Source organism: Prosopis cineraria, unplaced genomic scaffold (genome assembly GCF_029017545.1).
Source record: "Prosopis cineraria cultivar Desert tree isolate PC_DT_omini unplaced genomic scaffold, ASM2901754v1 PC6, whole genome shotgun sequence".
NCBI lineage: Eukaryota > Viridiplantae > Streptophyta > Magnoliopsida > Fabales > Fabaceae > Prosopis > Prosopis cineraria.
The window spans coordinates 23,370,272-23,389,849 of NW_026555337.1; the positions used below are offsets into that span (position 1 = coordinate 23,370,272).

The window sequence follows — 19,578 nt, forward strand, 5'->3', positions numbered from 1 at the left end:
AATTTTTCATTTATTATTTTATTGCTCATCACTCTGTTGAAATAATTGTTAATTATTATATTATAATATTAAAAATGTTAATTATGGAAACATCTCAATAAATTTGTTTTCTCATTATTTATATTTTATAGCAGTTATAAATTTATTACTCCCTTCCGTCCCAAGTAATATGACATTTTTGAAGAAGTTTCTTCATCCCAAAATATTAGACACTTTGGATAGATTAAAGTTTCATTAAATGCATCAATTTTAATATTACCTTTTTTTTCTTTCTAATTAATTTATTATCCTTCTTTTTTCAATATATTAAATGACGGGTATTTTGAAAGTTTTATATTTTTATTTTAAAAGATAAAGTTGTTAAGTGATTTAATGAGATTGTATTGGTATAAAAATTTTGTTTAAAAGTATCTTATAATTTAAAATGGAGGGAGTATTACATTTATTCAATACGAGTGATGGCATTTGACTATTTTCACAATGCGTGTGACTTAGTTTGCTCTTAGGCTCAATAATGACATAGTCCATATTAACATACTCTCAAATATTTTAAGTATTATAAATCAAATGGTTATGTAGAGGTCAAAAAATTAAAGGTGATCTAGCTAATAAATGAGGAGCCATTTTCTATGAGAATATAAATTCAAATACCAGTAGCATCTCGAAGCAGCAAAATTCCGTACGTAAGCTGTAAAAAATTGGAACTATAATTGTAAATAGTCTCTGTAAACTTGATGAACTCTTATAATCTAATTTACTTAATTTTTTGAAAGAAGATATTTAGATGCTTCAACAATGATTTTCATTATTTTTTATTAATTTATATGTGGAATATATATTTTTTTCTCCTAATAAAATACAATCATAAATGAAAATAATAATATAATGTACTTAATTTTTTTTTCAAAAAGATATTATAGATTCTTCAATAATAATTTTAATTTATTTTTTTAAATTTATAGGTGGAATAATATTTATTTTTTTCTAATAAAATACAATCATAAATGAAAATACTTTAAAATATAAGATGGACATAGCGAAGACTCTATTATTAATTAGCATGCTGTATTCTCTTCACGTCATGGATATAATAAGTTGACGTTGACTTGGAAATAAAAGAGTATGAATAAATGATTGTGAAAATTCTTTTTTTTTCTTTTGATCCCATCAATAATTCATGAGTGTTGTTCGTAGGGAAAAAAAAAAAAGACAAGGCAATTTTTTCTTTTCCGAAAAAAGGATATACTTCACTGTGTCTTTTCTTTTTGTCATAAATAGTTGAGCTACACTTGATTAATAATACAAACATGGACAAAAGTTAAAAGATGATATGTGACCATCCATGACTTATTTTTCTCTCCGTGAAACCATGACTACATAATGAGAAGACAAGACGACATCATATAAGTTTTTTTTTAAAAAAAATCATATAAGGCATTTTTTAAGAGATATCATATTGAAGAATTAAGATATTTTGGTATTTTGTATAAAAGTAATTAACAATATTTTTTAAAGAATGTGTCCTAATGAATATTTGAATTAATGAGACTTTTATATTTATTAGTTTATCAATTATCCTATTAAATAGAAATAGACATAAAAAGAATATATAATTTTTGATAATATTAATTTTTTATAAAATTTGGTTAAAATGTCTTATAAAGTTGAAAGAAAGATATACACCTTTATAGCCTCATTTACAAGTCTGGGAGAATATATTTTTTAGTCATAATAAGGCATGCAATTAATTTCTTAACATATGTTTTTTTCCAATTAAATAGTAGTGAGAGAGTATGTTGTTAAGTATGTATGCCAACAATAAATTTTTTTTTCATTTTTCATTCAATTTCATAAGAAATTCTAGCATCTAAACAAACACAATATTTTTCCAGTTTTAAAACCAATCACATATTTTTGATGGCTGGAAAACACATGTTTTTTTTTAAGACTGTTTTTTCTATTTCTTGTATAATTATTTAATATTTAGTATTAATACATCAAATTTTAACATTGTTGGAACTTGGATGTAATGAATGCAATTCTTTTAATGACATTTTTTGCAGTCTTGAATCTAATATCCCATGTTTTAAAAACCCATAACACTAATAAAATTTTATACTTAATTATTTTAACATTAATTAGGAAGAATTACAATTAAAAATTCTTGTAAAGATCAATGTAAAATAAAGGTATTCAAACTACGAATGTAGAAATTGAAGTTATAAAATTTCCATGAAGTTGCACACAAACTCTTCTTTTAACACGTTAATTTTCTTTTGACACGGCAGAAAGGAAGTTTCGTTTCACTTCAACCAAGAATTTCATGTCATGTACTGCGTTTGAAAGGTTAAGTAGGCCATATGCGTATAAAGCGCGTTGCTGCATTTACAGGCCTCATTGTTTTCCTATTAGACTGGCACCACATAAATGCATTGTTGAAATTACCTAATTGCCCTGAGCTTTTTTTTTACAAAAAAAAAATTGGGAGAAATATAGTTTCATTAACAAAGATAAACATTTTTTTTTCTTAACTTTGAAAATTACAGAGATGAAAAAATTATAAGAAGGCCCATTCATTAATCCTTTGTCTCTTAATTATAAGGTGTCAAATAAAAAGATGAAATAATCTTCCAGTTTTACTCCTTAAGTAATAAAGCATTTGCATAAATAATAAGATGACTCATTATCTTCCTCTAATTAATATGGACTTAATTGAAATGTTGAGTTATCTTTTTTAATAAAAAAAATTAAGTAAAATAAATTCAACAATAACTTCCTATTTAACTTTAGATAACATTTGCATAAACAATAAGATGACTCATTATATTTTTACATAGGGTTAAAGGGAATTTTTGCCTATAAACTATTTTATTAGGAACATATAGTATCTTAAATTTATGTGGTAGTTGGTAAAAAAATTGTCGTAAATTTTTTCTCTTCAACATTTGAAAATGATGCATTAGGCACCCTATTAATAAAAAAGAAGAAAAAATATTTATTTTGTTGTAAGTAATCGTGAAATTTTCACAACCCTATTACTTTTTTCTCTTTCGTCATTTTCAATCATAGTGATGCCCACTTGAGCTCGTCTTCTTTTTTGGGAATCCAATCTTGAGAATTTTTAGGATTTCTATTTTTATTGTTGGAAGTGTCAATAAAATTTTGAACCATACACAATAAATATTCTTGAAGACTGTCAATTTATGAAAGCTAAATACTTTGTGTCAAACAAACATATTATATTGATTGATTTGCTAAAATTTATGAGATTATTAGAGATGATTGCTCTGGAATATTGTCCCCTCAACCTCAAAGCTACTTGAGCCACATTTATTGCCATATAGGTAGAAATATTGTGGGAGAAACTCTAAAAAATAATCATCTTACAAATGTGAAAATTATATACTTAATTACATGTCTTTAATTTATCGTGCCTCAGCAACGAAGATATTATAAATGCACATTATGATATATTTATCTATGAAACAAACATATCATAACGTGTTATTGTCATATTGTTCAAACAATTTCAATGCATCGCTTGAGACAAATTAAGTGGCACTTAAACATGTTCATTGTCTAAACAAAATTTAATCCATTGCTCCTTGAGTCATTCTTAAGTTAATTTTCTGTTTTTTATGCAAGAATAATTATTTAGCTTTAATTCACAAAACCAGTTTAGAGTACTTTAGACTTGTCAAGAGTACTCTCTCTTCCCCCCTCTCCACTCACAAACAGAGAAGTGCTATTTTGCTCTAGAAAGTTAGCTTTTAAAAGTGAAGTAAATAATACTGTATAATAACGTGGAATGTCTAAAATTTATTATTTATTACTAAGTTCAATATCATTTCCAGGCACCATTATTCTAATTTCAGTTGAATGTGGGTAAACGAGTTGTCCACTTAGAAATGCTTACCTCTCTAATAAGCTATACTTTCTCTTGTGTCTTACATGTAAGAAAATTAGGTAAATTAGTTCTTTTTTTTTATTTCTTATAGATATTGTCCTATTGGTGGCAATCATATTTTGAGGCACATTTGGGCACTAAATTTAAGAACCTCACTTGTGGGGATTTGAACTTTAGTTTGCTGCACTGTGAGGTACTAGCCATTTCTGCTAGACCTCGCCCTCATTAGTAGGTAAATTAATTACTTATAAAAACTATATGCCTTTGAAGGAATTACATAGGAAGTAGCGGTGAAATGTTCCACGCATTTGAAATAAATAAAGCAAAACTTACCATGCAAATTTCAAGGCTTCATTCTCTCTTTTTATCACTTCCCACTTCAAATACAGAAAAAAATATAATTCAGCACCACCAAAATAATATTAGCGATACATTTTTTGCTTCAAAGCTCATGTGCAATATGTTTTCTTGATTGTTATGACGCAGGAAATATTCCAAGAAGTGTTGAAAACTTGACAATGCTAGAAATGTTGGATCTTTCTGATAATAACTTGGAAGGTATGCTTTCAAGAAATAATAAGTGCTGTTGGCCAAAAGAACAAATAATAAGTGCACTTCATTTTTCCTTAGAAAGATATTTTATGCATAAACAATCATATAATTGTGTTAGTACATTTTGTTTTGTTGCTATATTGCAAGATGCATTCCTTAAAAAAAAAAAAAATAAGGTAATGTCACGAGGCGCTGTTTGTTTTTAAATTTTTAAACTTTTATCAAGCAGTTTGAAAAAATTAATATAACGAGATACTAGATTACAAATCCATAAATATTGTACTTTCAGTATTTAAATCCTATAAAAAAGATGTGACTTATCCAACATTTATAAATATATATATATATATATATATATTTAAATTTATATGTTTTGAATGGATTTTTATATAATCTGAAAATGTCTAAAAGATATTTCTCCACAAGCCTTTATAAACTTTTTTATTTTTAATATATTTTTATATATTTTATTCAGCTTCCTACACATTTTCTTAATCCTCCAATAGTTTCTTGTATCTTTTGTCAATGTTCAACGCAAAACAAGCACAACTTTTTCTTTTTTCTGAAGAAGAGTTATCTATCTCCGTTCTCTCTCTCTCTGTTGTTCTTTCGTTTTTTTTTTTGGTGGCCAACATCTATCTCCATTCTCCAACAGACATTTTTTGTTCGTTTTTGTTTATTGTCAATATAAATACGACGTATCTTTCCAATGTGACATACATAATGTGAAGCAAAATAAAATATTTGTGAAGAACCTGTGTGGATCATCACCATTCAGTCTTAAATATCTTTAAATCTAAGTGAAGCTCAAGAAAATATATACTGAAAGATTGAAGACTATATATATAGATAACTAAAAACCATTCTTTTAAGTATTGGAATAAATAAGTATAATATTAAAAAATTAGTTTAGTATTCAACTTGTATGTTATAGAGAACAAAATATCTATTTTTTATGATCTTTTCAGCTGTATCAATTTTTTTTCTAGCTGCATGTAGTTTATGATATTATATTAAGGGCCTGTAACATTGAATTCATATAGAACAAAAAAAAAAAACAATGAAAGAAAAGAAAGAGAAAAAGAAATAAATTGCGTGCAATTGGCACAGTAGGAGGGGATCCACTTTTACGTGTCATGGGTTATATTTTTATTTCAAAAATTTGGACAGTAATCAACAAATTATGTGACTAATTTTTTTTTTTTTGCTTTTCAAAATTTTTGTGAATAATTACAAACATGCATCATATTTTTGCAAGCACATTCCATGAAAAATACCATTAATTTTTTGTAATATTATAGTCGAAACATATTCACTTGAGTGACAATGTTAATATGGAGTACATTTGTATTAAAACATAAAGTCTCTGCCTCACTTGTTTCTCTTAAATTGTAAATGAGAAGTAACAAATTGAAAAATATGAAACTTTAATCCCCATAGTTTTGGCAAATGTTTAGAATCAGTTCCTCAAGCAAAAATGAATTATTACTCAATTTATCTAGGTTTTAAAAGATAAAAACTAGAGGTAAACATATATACGAAAGTACACAGCGCCAAGTTTTATTCAAATTGTTTTGTGAGTTTTGATATATACTGTTAAAAAAATTTCATATTATTTATGGTTCACAATCAAAATAACTTTAAAAACTGCATTCACAAAATTTGGTTTATTATTTATTTTTCGTTTGTTGTAATCTTCTTATACATGAGAACTCATAATAATGTGGTTTTTTTATTATCATATTGCAGGAAATACTCCTCAAACAATTGGTTATCTAACAAACCTTAAAATTATATATTTAGGTGCTAACAAGTTGTCTGGTGAAATACCAAGGAATATTGGAAAGTTGACAAAACTTCATGCGCTAGACCTCAGTGCAAACAATATAGAAGGTATACTTTCAACTAATCATAATGTTAAACTTTTCAGCAACTTTATGTTATTTTTTTTTTAAAGTTCATTCAAGAGCTATACCATATATATATATATGGGCACGTCGCTGCAAGTAAGGGTCTACAAGTTGTCCTTTAACAGGTTTATAGAATAAGGATGATCCTAAAACACTTCTTCTAAAATTAAAAATTAGATTTATTAAAGATGAGTTGTCATATATGGACACTTGTTGCTAGCATTATAAGCGATTTTTCTTATATCTATATCACATATTACTACTACATTTTTCTCACTCGTTTTCTAAGTAATATTAACAAAACTGCATTTTCTCAGGATCCCGGAAACTTGATTTTGATTTAAAAATTTGATCTTGTTTACAATAACTTACAAGGCATACTATTAATAAATTGAAATTTGGTATCATCAATCTTTTATTTCCTTTGCGTTCCTGTTTTGTCTTTTGAAACTCAATAATTATAAAATTTAATGCTAAAAGCTTTCCAGTCAAAACACCGTTAATTATTTGTAATATCAGACTTGAACATACTCATTTGAGTGGCCATGTTAATACGGAGCACATTAGTATTAAAATATAAAGTCTCCCCCTCACTTGTTTCTCTGAAATTGTAAATGAGAAGTAACAAATTGAAAAATATAAAACTTTAATCCCTATAGTTTTGCCAAATTTTTAGATCAGTTCCTCAAGCAAAAATGAATTATTGCTCTATCTATCTCGGTTTTATGATATAAAAAAATAGAGGTTAACATATATACAGCAATACACAGTGCCAAATTTTGTTTGTGTTTGAGGAGGTGTTGGGCAAAGAGAATGAGATTTTGGAATTTAGTTATTGATTTTGTTTTTTAACTTAGTAATGTATAATAGTTAACGACGTCATCTATCATGTAAGAATTTATTTGCAGCATTATCCCTTTTCTAGTCTTTGATCGGTTCTCTAAGTGTTTGCTTTTGAAGGTTGTAGCCAGTTTCCCTATTAATTGCTCTAACTATTGTGAATCTTGTGCTTTTTTATCGTTAAATTTTCTCTCAGGTCATATACCACAAGGTATTGGACAAGTGGCTATGCTCCAAGATTTACGTCTTTTCAAAAATAATTTACAAGGTAATTTTTCTTCTATTAATGATCTAGCTATATGTTACTCCTTTTTAGAATGTTTTCTTATTATTACTATGAAAAGCAATGTATATATTTTATCTTCCTATTTCCCCCTTTGTTTGTAAGTTTTTGTATGTGTGAAATTTTCTTTTCGAACTATACATTCTTTATGCATAGTATTTAGTTCTTTTTAATTTTAGGGACGCAAGTTAGGATATCTTGTGGAGCATTTTGTTTGTTGGGAACAAAGAAAACTTCACTTGGAGTTGAAATGATTTTATATTCTTCTTCCTATGAATTGTGAGTTTTCGTTTCAAGGATTTTGTTTCTTAATATGGACAAAATTTTAATTGTACAATTTTATAATTTTTTCATTTCATATTTTGTCATGCTCCCTCTTAATATTTTTTTAATTAATGGTGAGAGAGACGTCCAACAATGTCTGGTACATGGTAGCCTCCAATCGAAGTATACCTGTGGCTAACCCAAAAAAAAAATAAAGGAATTAATTTTTAAACAAAATAAATATAAATTTTAGGAATAAATTAGAGGAACTCAAAACAAAATAAGATTGCACAAAGTAAAAACTTAAAGTAGTGCCAATGGCCTTGTAGCCTAGTGGCAAGTCAGTTTTTCTGTAAGTCAGAAGTGGCAGATTCAATCTAGCTTGTGACCTCAAGCTATTAGTGTCTACCCTTTTAAGTTAAAAAAACTTAAAGTGGTATTTTACCAATAATATATGAAAAGGAGAAGCCATGAACATGAAGGAATGGGTAGGGGAGGCATACCAACACGCCCTCCCTCCCCCCCCCCCCCGGGCAAAGGGCAAAGAGAAGAAGGCTAATGAATTTTCTGACAAATGCAATTATAAATTTGCCACCAAATTTTGTTTTCTAATCTCATGAATAACATTGACTTTTTGGTCAAAATACAATTAATTAATATATTAGAGTTGAAGTGTACTTATTGAGTGACAATATTAATATCAACATCAATATTAAAATATAATGCCTTTATCTCATTTGTTCTATTTATGGTAAACGTGTATTTAAAAATAGAAAATATAGAACTCGATTTTGCCAATTTAAATTTTAATACAGCAATAAACGCTGTCATTATATATCAATGTAGTGCATAAAACTTTGTATCTATATTATCATTTCCTTTGGGATTAATTCTTCAGTTCATGTTCATTCTATATAACTTTATTGAAGAGGTTCAGCAAAAAAGTGCAGAGTGTTACAACTACATTTTTTCCCCCTTTTCTCATGCTTTATTGGATATCATCGCAAACAAATTTTGATAACTCTACTAGTCATTACATTACGATCCCATGACTTTAGTTATTGTTAATTTTAATGACACTGGTGGTTGTGATGTCTTCTCTTTTGGAGCATCTAAGTTCGTTTTTCTTCAAATTATCATGTCCTAATGAGCAACTTTTAATTTTGATATTTCACATTTACCTTCTCTATTATCAGTTTTTGTATTCATGAAATTTCTTGTTTCCATAATTATTTATGCATAAAAATAAGTCTTTCATCATTTTCAATCATAGAAATGCCAGCTCGGTCATGTCTTCTCATTTGGGAATCCAATTTTGGGAACTTTTAGGATTTCGATTTTTTGTTGTTGTAAGTGTCAATAAAATTTTGAACCATACACAATAAATATTCTTGAAGACTGTCAATTTATCAGAGCTAAATACTTTGTGTCAAACAAATATGTTATATTGATTGATTTGCTTAAAGTTATGATATTATTATAGATGATTGCTCCAGAAATTTTTGTCCCCTCAACCTCAAATTTACGTGAGCCAAATTTGTTGCCGCATAGGTAGAAATATTGTAGGAGAAACTCTAAAAAATAATCATCTTATAAATGTGAAAATTATATACTTAATTACACGTCTTTAATTTATCTTGCTTCAGAATAAAAGATATTATAAATGCATATTATGATATATTTGTCTTATCAAACAATATATCATAACAAGTCATTGTAATATTGTTCAAAGAATTTCAATGCATCGCTTGAGACAAATTAAGTGGTACTTAAACATGTTCATTTTAAAAAGAAAATTTAATCCCTTGCTCCTTGAGTCATTCTTAAGTTTTTTTTTTTTTTGGGCTATGGATCACCTTTTCTAGATGTGTCACCTGTTATTATTAATGAAAGTGGATTCAACAATAATACCATATTAAAGGCTTATAAAATAAATTTATATATTGGCGAACAAAAGATAATATAAATGCGTGTTAATATTCTGTTTTTATGCAAGAATAATTATTTAGCTTTAGTTCACAAAACGAGTTTAGAGTACTTTAGACTTGTCAAGAGTACTCTCTCCCCCTCCCCTCCACTCACAAAGAGAGAAGTAATATTTTCCTCTAGAAGGTTAGTTTTAAAAAGTGAAGTAAATAATACTGTATAATAACGTGGAATGTCTAAAATTTATTATTTATTACTAAGTTCAATATCATTTCCAGGCACCATTATTCTAATTTCAGTTGAATGTGGGTAAACGAGTTGTCCACTTAGAAATGCTTACCTCTCTAATAAGCTATACTTTCTCTTGTGTCTTACATGTAAGAAAATTAGGTAAATTAGATTTTTTTTTTATTTCTTATAGATATTGTCCTATTAGAGGCAATCATATTTTGAGGCACATTTGGGCAGTAAATGTAAGAACCTCACTAGTGGGGGTTTGAACTTTCGTTTACTGCACTGTGAGGTACTAGCCATTTTTGCTAGACCTCGCCCTCATTAGTAGGTAAATTAATTACTTATAAAAACTATTTGCCTTTGAAGGAATTACATAGGAAGTAGCGGTGAAATGTTCCACGCATTTGAAAAAAATAAAGCAAAAGTTACCACGCAAATTTCAAGGCTTCGTTCTCTCTTTTTATCACTTCCCACTTGAAATACGGCAAAAAAAAAATATAATAATTCAACACCACCAAAATAATATTAGAGAATCCTGATACATTTTTTATGCTTCAAAGCTCATGTGCAATATGTTTTCCTAATTGTTATGTTGCAGGAAATATTCCAAGAAGTGTTGAAAACATGACAATGCTAGAAACGTTGGGTCTTTCTCACAATAACTTGGAAGGTATGCTTTCAACAAAATAACAAGTGCTGTTGGCTAAAAAAGAACAAATAATAAGTGCTCTTCATATTTCCTTTCATAAGATATTTTATGCATAAACAATCATATAATTGTGTTAGTACATTTTGCTTTGTTGCTATATTGCAAGATGAATTCCTTACATAAAAAAAAAAAAAAGGTAATGTCACAAGGCGCTGTTTGTTTTTAAATTTTTAAACTTTTACCAAGCAGTTTGAAAAAATTAATATAACGGGATAGTAGATTACAAATCCATAAAATATTGTACTTTCAGTATTTAAATCCTATAAAAAGATGTGACTTATCCAAGTTTTATATATTTTTATACATATATTTTTTTTCAATTTTTATATGTTTTAAATGGATTTTTATAATGTATAGAAGATATTTCTCCATAAGCCTTTATACACTTTTATTTTTAATATTTTTTTATATAATTTATTCAGCTTCCTAGACATTTTTTTTAATCCTTCAATAGTGTCTTGTATCTTTTGTTAATGTTCGACGCAAAACAGGTGATGCATTATATATAGCAAGATGCATTATATTCCTTAAAAAAAAAAAAAAAACAGGCGATTTCACAAGGAACTGTTTGTTTTGAAATTTCTTAATCTTATTAAGCTTTTTGGCTATATCAAAAGGCTTAGAAAATATCATAGTTTAAATGCAGTTTAACACCATAGTTCATTTTAAACCCCCACTGCACCATTTTTCTCTTTTCGTAAACAATATTAAAAATATTATAGTGCAAATGCAATTTGAAAAAATTAATATAACTAGATACTAGATTACAAATCTATAAAATATTCTACTTTCGTTATTTAAATACGTTAAAACAGGTGTGAGTCATCCAAGTTTTGTATAATTTTTATATATTTTTTAAACTCTTATATATTTTACTTGGAGTTTTATATAATTCAAAAATATTATTCCGCAAGCCTTTATACACTCTTTTATTTTTCAATATTATTCTATCTATTTCACTGAGCTTCCTAGACATTTTTTAAGTCCTTCAATATTTTCTTGTATCTTTTAGTAATGTTCGACACAAAACAACCACAACTTTTTCATTTTTTGAAAAATAGCCATCTATCCGCATTCTCCAACAAACATTTTTGGTTGGTTTTTATGTATTGTCAATATAACTACGACTTATCTTTCTAATATGATATACATCATGTGAAGTAAAATAAAATATCTGTGAAGAACCTGTGTGGACCATCACCGTTCAGTCTTGAATATTTTTGCATCATGTGTGGAATTAGCTCTTGATTCCAATAATTTACAAGGTATAACTTTATGCAAATTATAATTCACTGTAGATTATTTCCTTTTCTTACTTATTATCTCTTGCAACTTGAAATTACGAACTTAGTCGCTAATTGGTTTCGTCAAATTGCTATTAATTATATATCCCAAAATGTATAGGTCTAGAATAAACTTTTCTTTTCTCACAAAACAAAAATTGGATTATATTTTTACGCATAATGTTTAATATTTTATAATGTCATTGAGAACTCAACTTGTTACAAAGATTTCAAATATAGAAGAGGATAATTTCAGTTAGGTCTCTTGTAAGTAAACTTACATTAAATTTCAAAGGACTTTTTTGTCCAACTGCTGATATATTCCTAAGAAAAATAAACCATTACAGTACAACTGAAACCGCAAACAACAACAGAGTAACAAAACAAGGAGAACAACAGAGCAAGAACAGAATTAGTAACAACATAAGAGAGATCAGCTAAATAATTTTAACTACTAGATGAGACAAAAGAAGTGATGGTGACGACACCTATCCTATTAGAACCAGCAATGACACGCTTGATTCTTAATTTCAAAGGACTTTAATGAACTTAAAAATCAAGCATATTTACTATATCCAATTTTAATAAGGAAGGGTGTTTTATTAAAAAAGATGAGTATTTTTGTAAGTTTTAATTTTTAATTTTATAAAAATTTCTTGGGATTTAAATGCAAATTTTCTAATTTAAATTTAATTTAAAAATTAAGTACAAATAATTTTAACTAAATATTGGCCCGTGTCTCTTTTTTAACTTTCCCACCCTAATATCTCTTCAAATACAAACAAAAATGACACTGTACATTAGGTAATAGAAGCATAAGCGCATCAACAAATCTATCATTCATAGCTGCAACTTTTAAACATTTATATCAACACTTCCAGTATTGTACTTTTTATTTTGTTAGATTGACACACACACATAATTATATAAAGAGTTACTCTCTCTGTTCAAAAATATAAAGCATTTTTTGAGAAGTTAAATGTTAAAAAATATAAGACATTTTTAGTCTTTTGAGATGAAATCATTGCCTTTTTGTCCAAAAGTACCCCTATTGATAATGACTTTATATTTATTGTAAGGTGTTTAATAAGGATAAATATGAAAAGATAGGATTAGTTTAAAAGTAGGTAACTACTTTATTGAGGGATGAAATTCACTTAAAAATGTCTTATTTTTTTAAACAGAAGGAATAGTTTATAACCTTTGAAATTTTGTTGATAATTCTATAGTCGCCATTGTAGTCTTTCCCTTTTTTAAAAGGTTCTACTTACTATAACTCCCATAAATTTCAATGACATAATATATCTTAGATTAAATATTTTAAAGTATATCATATTTTATAATTAAACTTTTGGTTAAATATTTATATTAAATATTTTAAAGTATATCACATTTTTACATATCCAAACTATTTACTCTTTTTGGTTGTTTTCACTTAGTTAGTTATAAGAATTTTAAGAGATAAAGGGCTCATGTGTTTTAGCTTATTTTATGAAAAAAATAATTTTTTTTAAAAAAATTATTTTGTGATTTTAAAAATGTTTGTTTAATTTTTTGAAAATAATTAGAATAGAAAATTAAAATTTTTATCATTTTAAGTAACTACTTTGAGAAAGAATGTTTTAAAAATGTGGGACGCAAGAAGATATACTAAGATTTTAAAATAATTAAATAGTAATTTATTTTTATAAAACAGAAATAAAGAAAGATATTATAAAATTTAAAAATAACTAGCAAATAATTACTTTTTTATTATTGCAACCAAACATAGAAATAATGTATGCTTTTTATAAAATTTCTACAAAATAATTCTTTTATAAAATCCCTAAATTACCTAATAATGACTTATTTTTTAATCCTTAACAAATGAACCGAAAAAATACAAAGGATGCATAATGTTAATACATAAACAGAAAGTAAAATCTGGATGGATCCAACGTCTAATTCAACGCTGGTTTATCCAATTTTGTTACTTATCAATCACAGTCAATTTTACTTTTATTGGCCATAAACATCATTAGAATTTTAATTAAGAGGAATAAGGGGGTGTGAAATCAAATTCTGATTGGGCTTTTATAGAATGATTAGGTGGCAGCATGGCATATATCGGGCTTTATTTGAACAAAAATTAATCTTCGGCATAAAATACCAAAAGAACAGGTTCAAGCTATATCATGTATGGATTCGCCAAACACATGATGACTGATCTTAAAATGTGTAATCAATTTATCTAACTGACAGCTTTTCACTCGCAAGAATTTTATAGATGGCATGAAAAAAAACAAACAATATCTAAAGATAACCAAATTATTAAGCTATCTACATTATTTTGAATTGGGTCTGAGATGAGAATCAGAAGTGTGTGAGAGATTTTTTTTTTAAATATAGATATATGCATAAACTGTGATATATATATATTTCAATTTCAATTTTTAAGTTTTATTGTAGATATTTTTAAAAGTAATTTACTAATTTTATGATTTGAGAGAAATGTTATTAGATAATTGATGGTGTATAATAATATAAAACTTATAAATACCTTATTGGTGGGCAATCTATAAGTACATCTGTAAGTAATTCTTGAACCTAGAGGCTTGTCCTACCCTTGGTGAGCCCCCAGACCTAACTTACCTAAACTTTCTAAAAGCAAATATAAAACTTAAAATACAAATATATTAACATATTAACTTGGAAAAATGGCAATAAAATCCCATCCAAGAATAAAAATAACAATTAGGTCCCTTGAAATGTCATAATTCTTTTGAAGTCTCTAGGTACCTTTCTAACATCAATGATTTCTGTTTAACTATGAAAAATTTATAAACTTGATATGACATAAAATTTGGTGGTGATGAAATCTATTTATCTATTTAAAAATAAAAGAAAAAATAATTTACTCTTTTTATGGATAAGTTTATTGCGTATATGCAAAACACATTTTTTCGTGTTATTGATTTTTTCTTTTTTGAAGATTTTCCTTTCCAACTTTGTGCCCTCCTATACGGCTATTCAAGTTATTAAAGTCAGCTCATTTTGTGCATTTATGGAAACAATTTGGCAAAAGTTTGCTTCTTTGTTCAAATTAATTTCCCCTGAGAAAATTAACGTTCCGTAATTCTGTAACTGTTATTTTTCAATGACATATTGATGATAATAATTTCTTTAATTTGGTTAAGATAAAATAATCCAATGTTCTTTGACATCCTCTTTTCGCCAGCTAGACAATTTGTCACTTTAGTTGATTTATAGAATTTCTTTTGTAGTTACGTTAAAACCATGTAAAATTTTTAAACATTTACAGTGCAATATGTTGCTTATAATTTGCATGTGTTGTTAGACTTGGTAAAAAAGATTCACCATACATGGACACCCGTAGGATTAATATGCCATCTTTTTTGTGTCTTTATCACATATGTGGGAAATATTTTCAATAGATATACCTGTGACCAATTCGAATTCAATATCTGTAAGCCTTAATTTATTTTTAATTTTTTTTGGTAGGTGATATACCAGAAGGCATCGGAAAATTGGATATGCTTCAAGAGCTATATCTTGATTATAATAATTTACAAGGTAATTTTTTTCATCAAATTATGATATTCTGGCTACTATAATTTTTCCCTCTCTTTAGTTGTTTTCTCAGTATTACTATGAACAACCTTGATTTTTCTTTTCCTACTTTATATTTTTTTAATAAATTTGTGTATGGGTGAAATTTTCTTTTCTAACAATTCTTTAAACATAAAAATAAGTCTTTAGTTCCGGTTGGCCAAAAAAAATTTCGAATAAATTTAGAAATGCTGGTCAGGAAAAAAACATAAAAATAGGGAGCATTTTGTTTGTTCGGAAAAAAACAAAGCTCCACTTGGAGCGAGGAAAAAGGATTTGCAATAAAAGTTTGTTATCTAATCTAATAAAAAAAAACAATGCATTTCTGGTGAAAATACAGTTAATTAATATACTAGAGTTGATTTACATTTATTGAGTGATAATATTAATATAAACATCAGTTTAAAAATATGACATCTCCATCTCACTTGTTCCTTTAAATTGTAAACTAGAAATAAAAAAATGGAAACACAGAACTGCAGTTCCCATAGTTTTACCAATTTTAATTTTAATATGACATTAAATGCTATCATTGTATATTGTCATTGTATATTCTCAATTTTGATCTTTACGCTTTGTCTTCTTCTACTATAACGAGAAGGAGTCAATACCATGAGAAGATTTTAAAATAATTATTTTCGGTTCTACCACTTTTATTATTTTTTGGTTCCTTTTATTCAAAATATATTAAAATAATTATTTTGATACATTTTATTTTAATATTTATAAAAGGGAGAATATTATAATTGATGATAACAATTAATTATATTCATACAAATTAGTTAACGTCAATGATTTTTATCCGAACTTCTGTTGCTCAATTTCTTCTAACTTCAATTTTGCAATTTCTAATCAAACACACCCTAGAATCAATCTTATCAAACATGTAATTAGCCATAACAATCCCCACATAAATCGTTTCCAAGCTCCATGCTCATTAGTTATCCAGATTGCCTCCAAGAGAATAAATGTCTTCCTCAAGTGTTTCTAGGTCTTTCTAATACAATTTTGCATCCCAATTTAAACTTGGGGCTTCTATGCATTTTGGGCCTTTGTTCGCAAATTGTTGTTCCCTCAGCATTCTTATCATCACGTGGCAAAAGAGTGAAGAAATTACCCTATGCCACTTTTTTTCGCGCATGGTCGTGGTTATGTTGAGCCTATTTGTGCGGGGCAGAATCATGATGAGCCAAAATCACCTTTTCATCTGCGAGCGTCCTTCTACTTCATTTGCAAGCAATTGACTTCCCTCATGGTTCATCCGTTGCCAGACGTAACCAATGGGAGAATCAAATATGAAACTTTGTTCATTCGCAACTTGCAGTGACTTTCAAAGGTTCATCCATGTATGAATGAGTGATCTTGAGCCTAATCTTGGATCTTGATCTGAATTCTCTCTTTTTTAATTCATTTTTAGTATTAGAATACAAAAGAAGTCCCACATCTCAAGATTAGAAGATGGATTATGGATATATAAACTTAGGAAGTATCTAACCAAATAGCTTAAATTATTTTAGTAGAGTATACTATCCTTAAGTACACTTACTATAAGAAATCTAATGTTTAGGTCCTTTTTCTTCCTTTCATGCATTTTTGGCACACCATAACTAAGTGAGGCTATATCAACTATTTTATCCTGATTTATTGCAATTACTTAGCATATTTAAATCTAAAAGTCCCCAACAATCAGGTAGATATTGGTTCATCAATCACTTTTCTAGTGTTTCATCGGTTCTATCAATAGGGCCGTGTGGAACACTGGGCCACCAAGGCCATCATCTTAGGCGTGAAAAAATGTTCACTTATATCCTACATAATATGTCATTATTTTTCCTGTTAAGCGTTAATGTTAACTAAATATTTTTATTAAGGATTTATTACTTACTTATATCTTATATAACAAGCAATTAATTTTTTAAGCATTAATGTTGATTATATCTCTTCATTAAAAATTTATGGTCCCATATTTTAGTGCATTTGTCACTTTTATTTCTAATGTCAATTAACCATCCTACAAAAATTTATGATCCCATATTTTAGTGCGCATATACCCTGCCACAACCACTTTGTCATTTCATCTCTTCTTCTCTCTCAATCAAATCGTTTCCTTTACTGCCATCATTTTCTTATTAATAAAATATAGCTCTTGTTTAGCCATGTCCATGGGCACTGTGGCCTGATTAATAACTTGATTTGCCATTTGTCATTGTGAAGTTGATGAATCCTTTTATTTGTTTATGGGACTTTTGAATTTCTGTTAAAGAATAAAGAAAACCAATCATAGATGGCCATATATATATATATATATCAGGTGTGTTTGTTCCTCTTTTACCCTTTATTTTAATTTTTAGTTGAAATTGTGATTGTCAGGAAAGTGTGACTAAGGCACTAGTACATACAAGAGGGACAAGGCGAGTCAGACAGATGGCATTCTGTTGTGGCTTTAATTTTTTATAGGATTTAGGGTGGTAAAATAATAATACATTAGGATTCTAAAATAATTTTGCGTTAGGCCACAAAACCCCTTCACACGGCCTTGTATCTAAGTGTTCAGTTTTAAAGGTTGCAGAGGACCAAACCAAGAGCTAGTTCCTAATACAACCAGTGGAATTGGATGGCCCAATCTATTTACAAAACCATGACTTTTCTTGTGTTTATGTCAAATTACACTTTTTATATATGTAAGATTTAATTGAAAGATAATTACTCATTGCTTTTAGTATAATGAAAGGAGATATCCTTTACAATTGGCAAAATTTGCTCCTTATACTCCAAAAAAAGAGAGTAACTTCTCTCTTTGTTTTTTTTTTTGGTAATAGATGAGAGAGTAACTTCTAATAAGTAATAACAGTGAATATTAAATCTAAACCATCAAATTTAATTTAACAATTAAGATATACTCTCTCTGATCCTATTTATAAGTTATTTTCAGCATATTTCACTAAAATCAAGAAAAATTTTAAATCTTATTAATTTTGTCTTAAAATTTAATAAGTTTTTACTTTTACTTATAATAAATATTCTTCAATCTCATTAGTGGTATTTTTATTTAAGGCATTTAATAAAGAAAAAAAATGTAAAAATAAACATTGAGAATTGACAAATGCTCTATAAATAGAACCATTTTTTTTATTTCTACCTTATTTATACGATCAATGGAGTATAGTCTTCTTTTCACTTGATCACTTCCCAAGTTTTGTTATTTGACTTTAGTTTAATAACGTCTAATAAAGATTTTTTTTTTTAACAACATCGTCTAATAAATATTACAATGAATCGGAATGTTGCTTTACATGAAAAAGAAAGGGTCTAAAATGGAGGGTTCAGATTTGATGCTTTGAAGGGAATATTGACTTGGGTATGAGTGAATGTGCGTGGGACACGGGATTTTATACGAGGATGAAATATTCCATTCAAACTTCATCTTTGTGACTTGTGAGATGTGTTCATGCATTGTAATTTTGTCCAGAGAATTAAAGAAGGAAAAGAAAAAAAAAATGAAATTGCTCAATGAATATGGGCCCGAATTCTGCTTTATTTTTTTTAATCCATGTAAGTATTCTCTTATTAGATGTAATTATATTCAAAATACAGTTGGATATTGGGTGTGAGTACTTCTTTTAATAAAAATTCAAATTTTAACCCATTCCACTAAAACCAATCATTACTGATTATATGTCAAATTCTGTAGAAAACTTCCCTTTCTCTTGTCAAATTCTCAATATTTTACTCAATTTGTCATGTCATTAGGTTTTGATTATTAATTGTGTTCTTATTTGGGACTTGATTGTAACTCTCCAAATATCTTACTTTATTAATACGCCTCCCATTGGATATTTTTAACCAAGTTACAGTCTCAAGAAGTTAGTTACTTATCTTTAAGTTAATATTATCTTTTCATATTTGTTCTTATTTAATTAGGAAGTCTCACTTAGAGGTTTCAGTTGAGTAGTTTATTAAGGGTATTTTTGAAACAACTCATTAATTACACGATGAAACTAAAGATACCTTAATAAAAATGCCTTATATTTTTTAATGGTGGGAATATATGACATTTTTAA

At 27.5% G+C, this 19,578-nt stretch overlaps 1 protein-coding gene across 1 annotated transcript in view; it reads left to right on the forward strand.

Moving 5' to 3' along the window:
- LOC129314011 (uncharacterized) overlaps positions 1-19,578 on the forward strand; it is a 47,145-nt gene that overhangs the window by 401 nt on the left and 27,166 nt on the right. The window contains exons 2-5 of the mRNA XM_054957391.1: positions 4,394-4,465; positions 6,209-6,352; positions 7,406-7,477; positions 10,515-10,586. Coding sequence (XP_054813366.1) covers positions 4,394-4,465; positions 6,209-6,352; positions 7,406-7,477; positions 10,515-10,586 — 360 coding nt within the window. The remainder of the gene's footprint in view (positions 1-4,393; positions 4,466-6,208; positions 6,353-7,405; positions 7,478-10,514; positions 10,587-19,578) is intronic.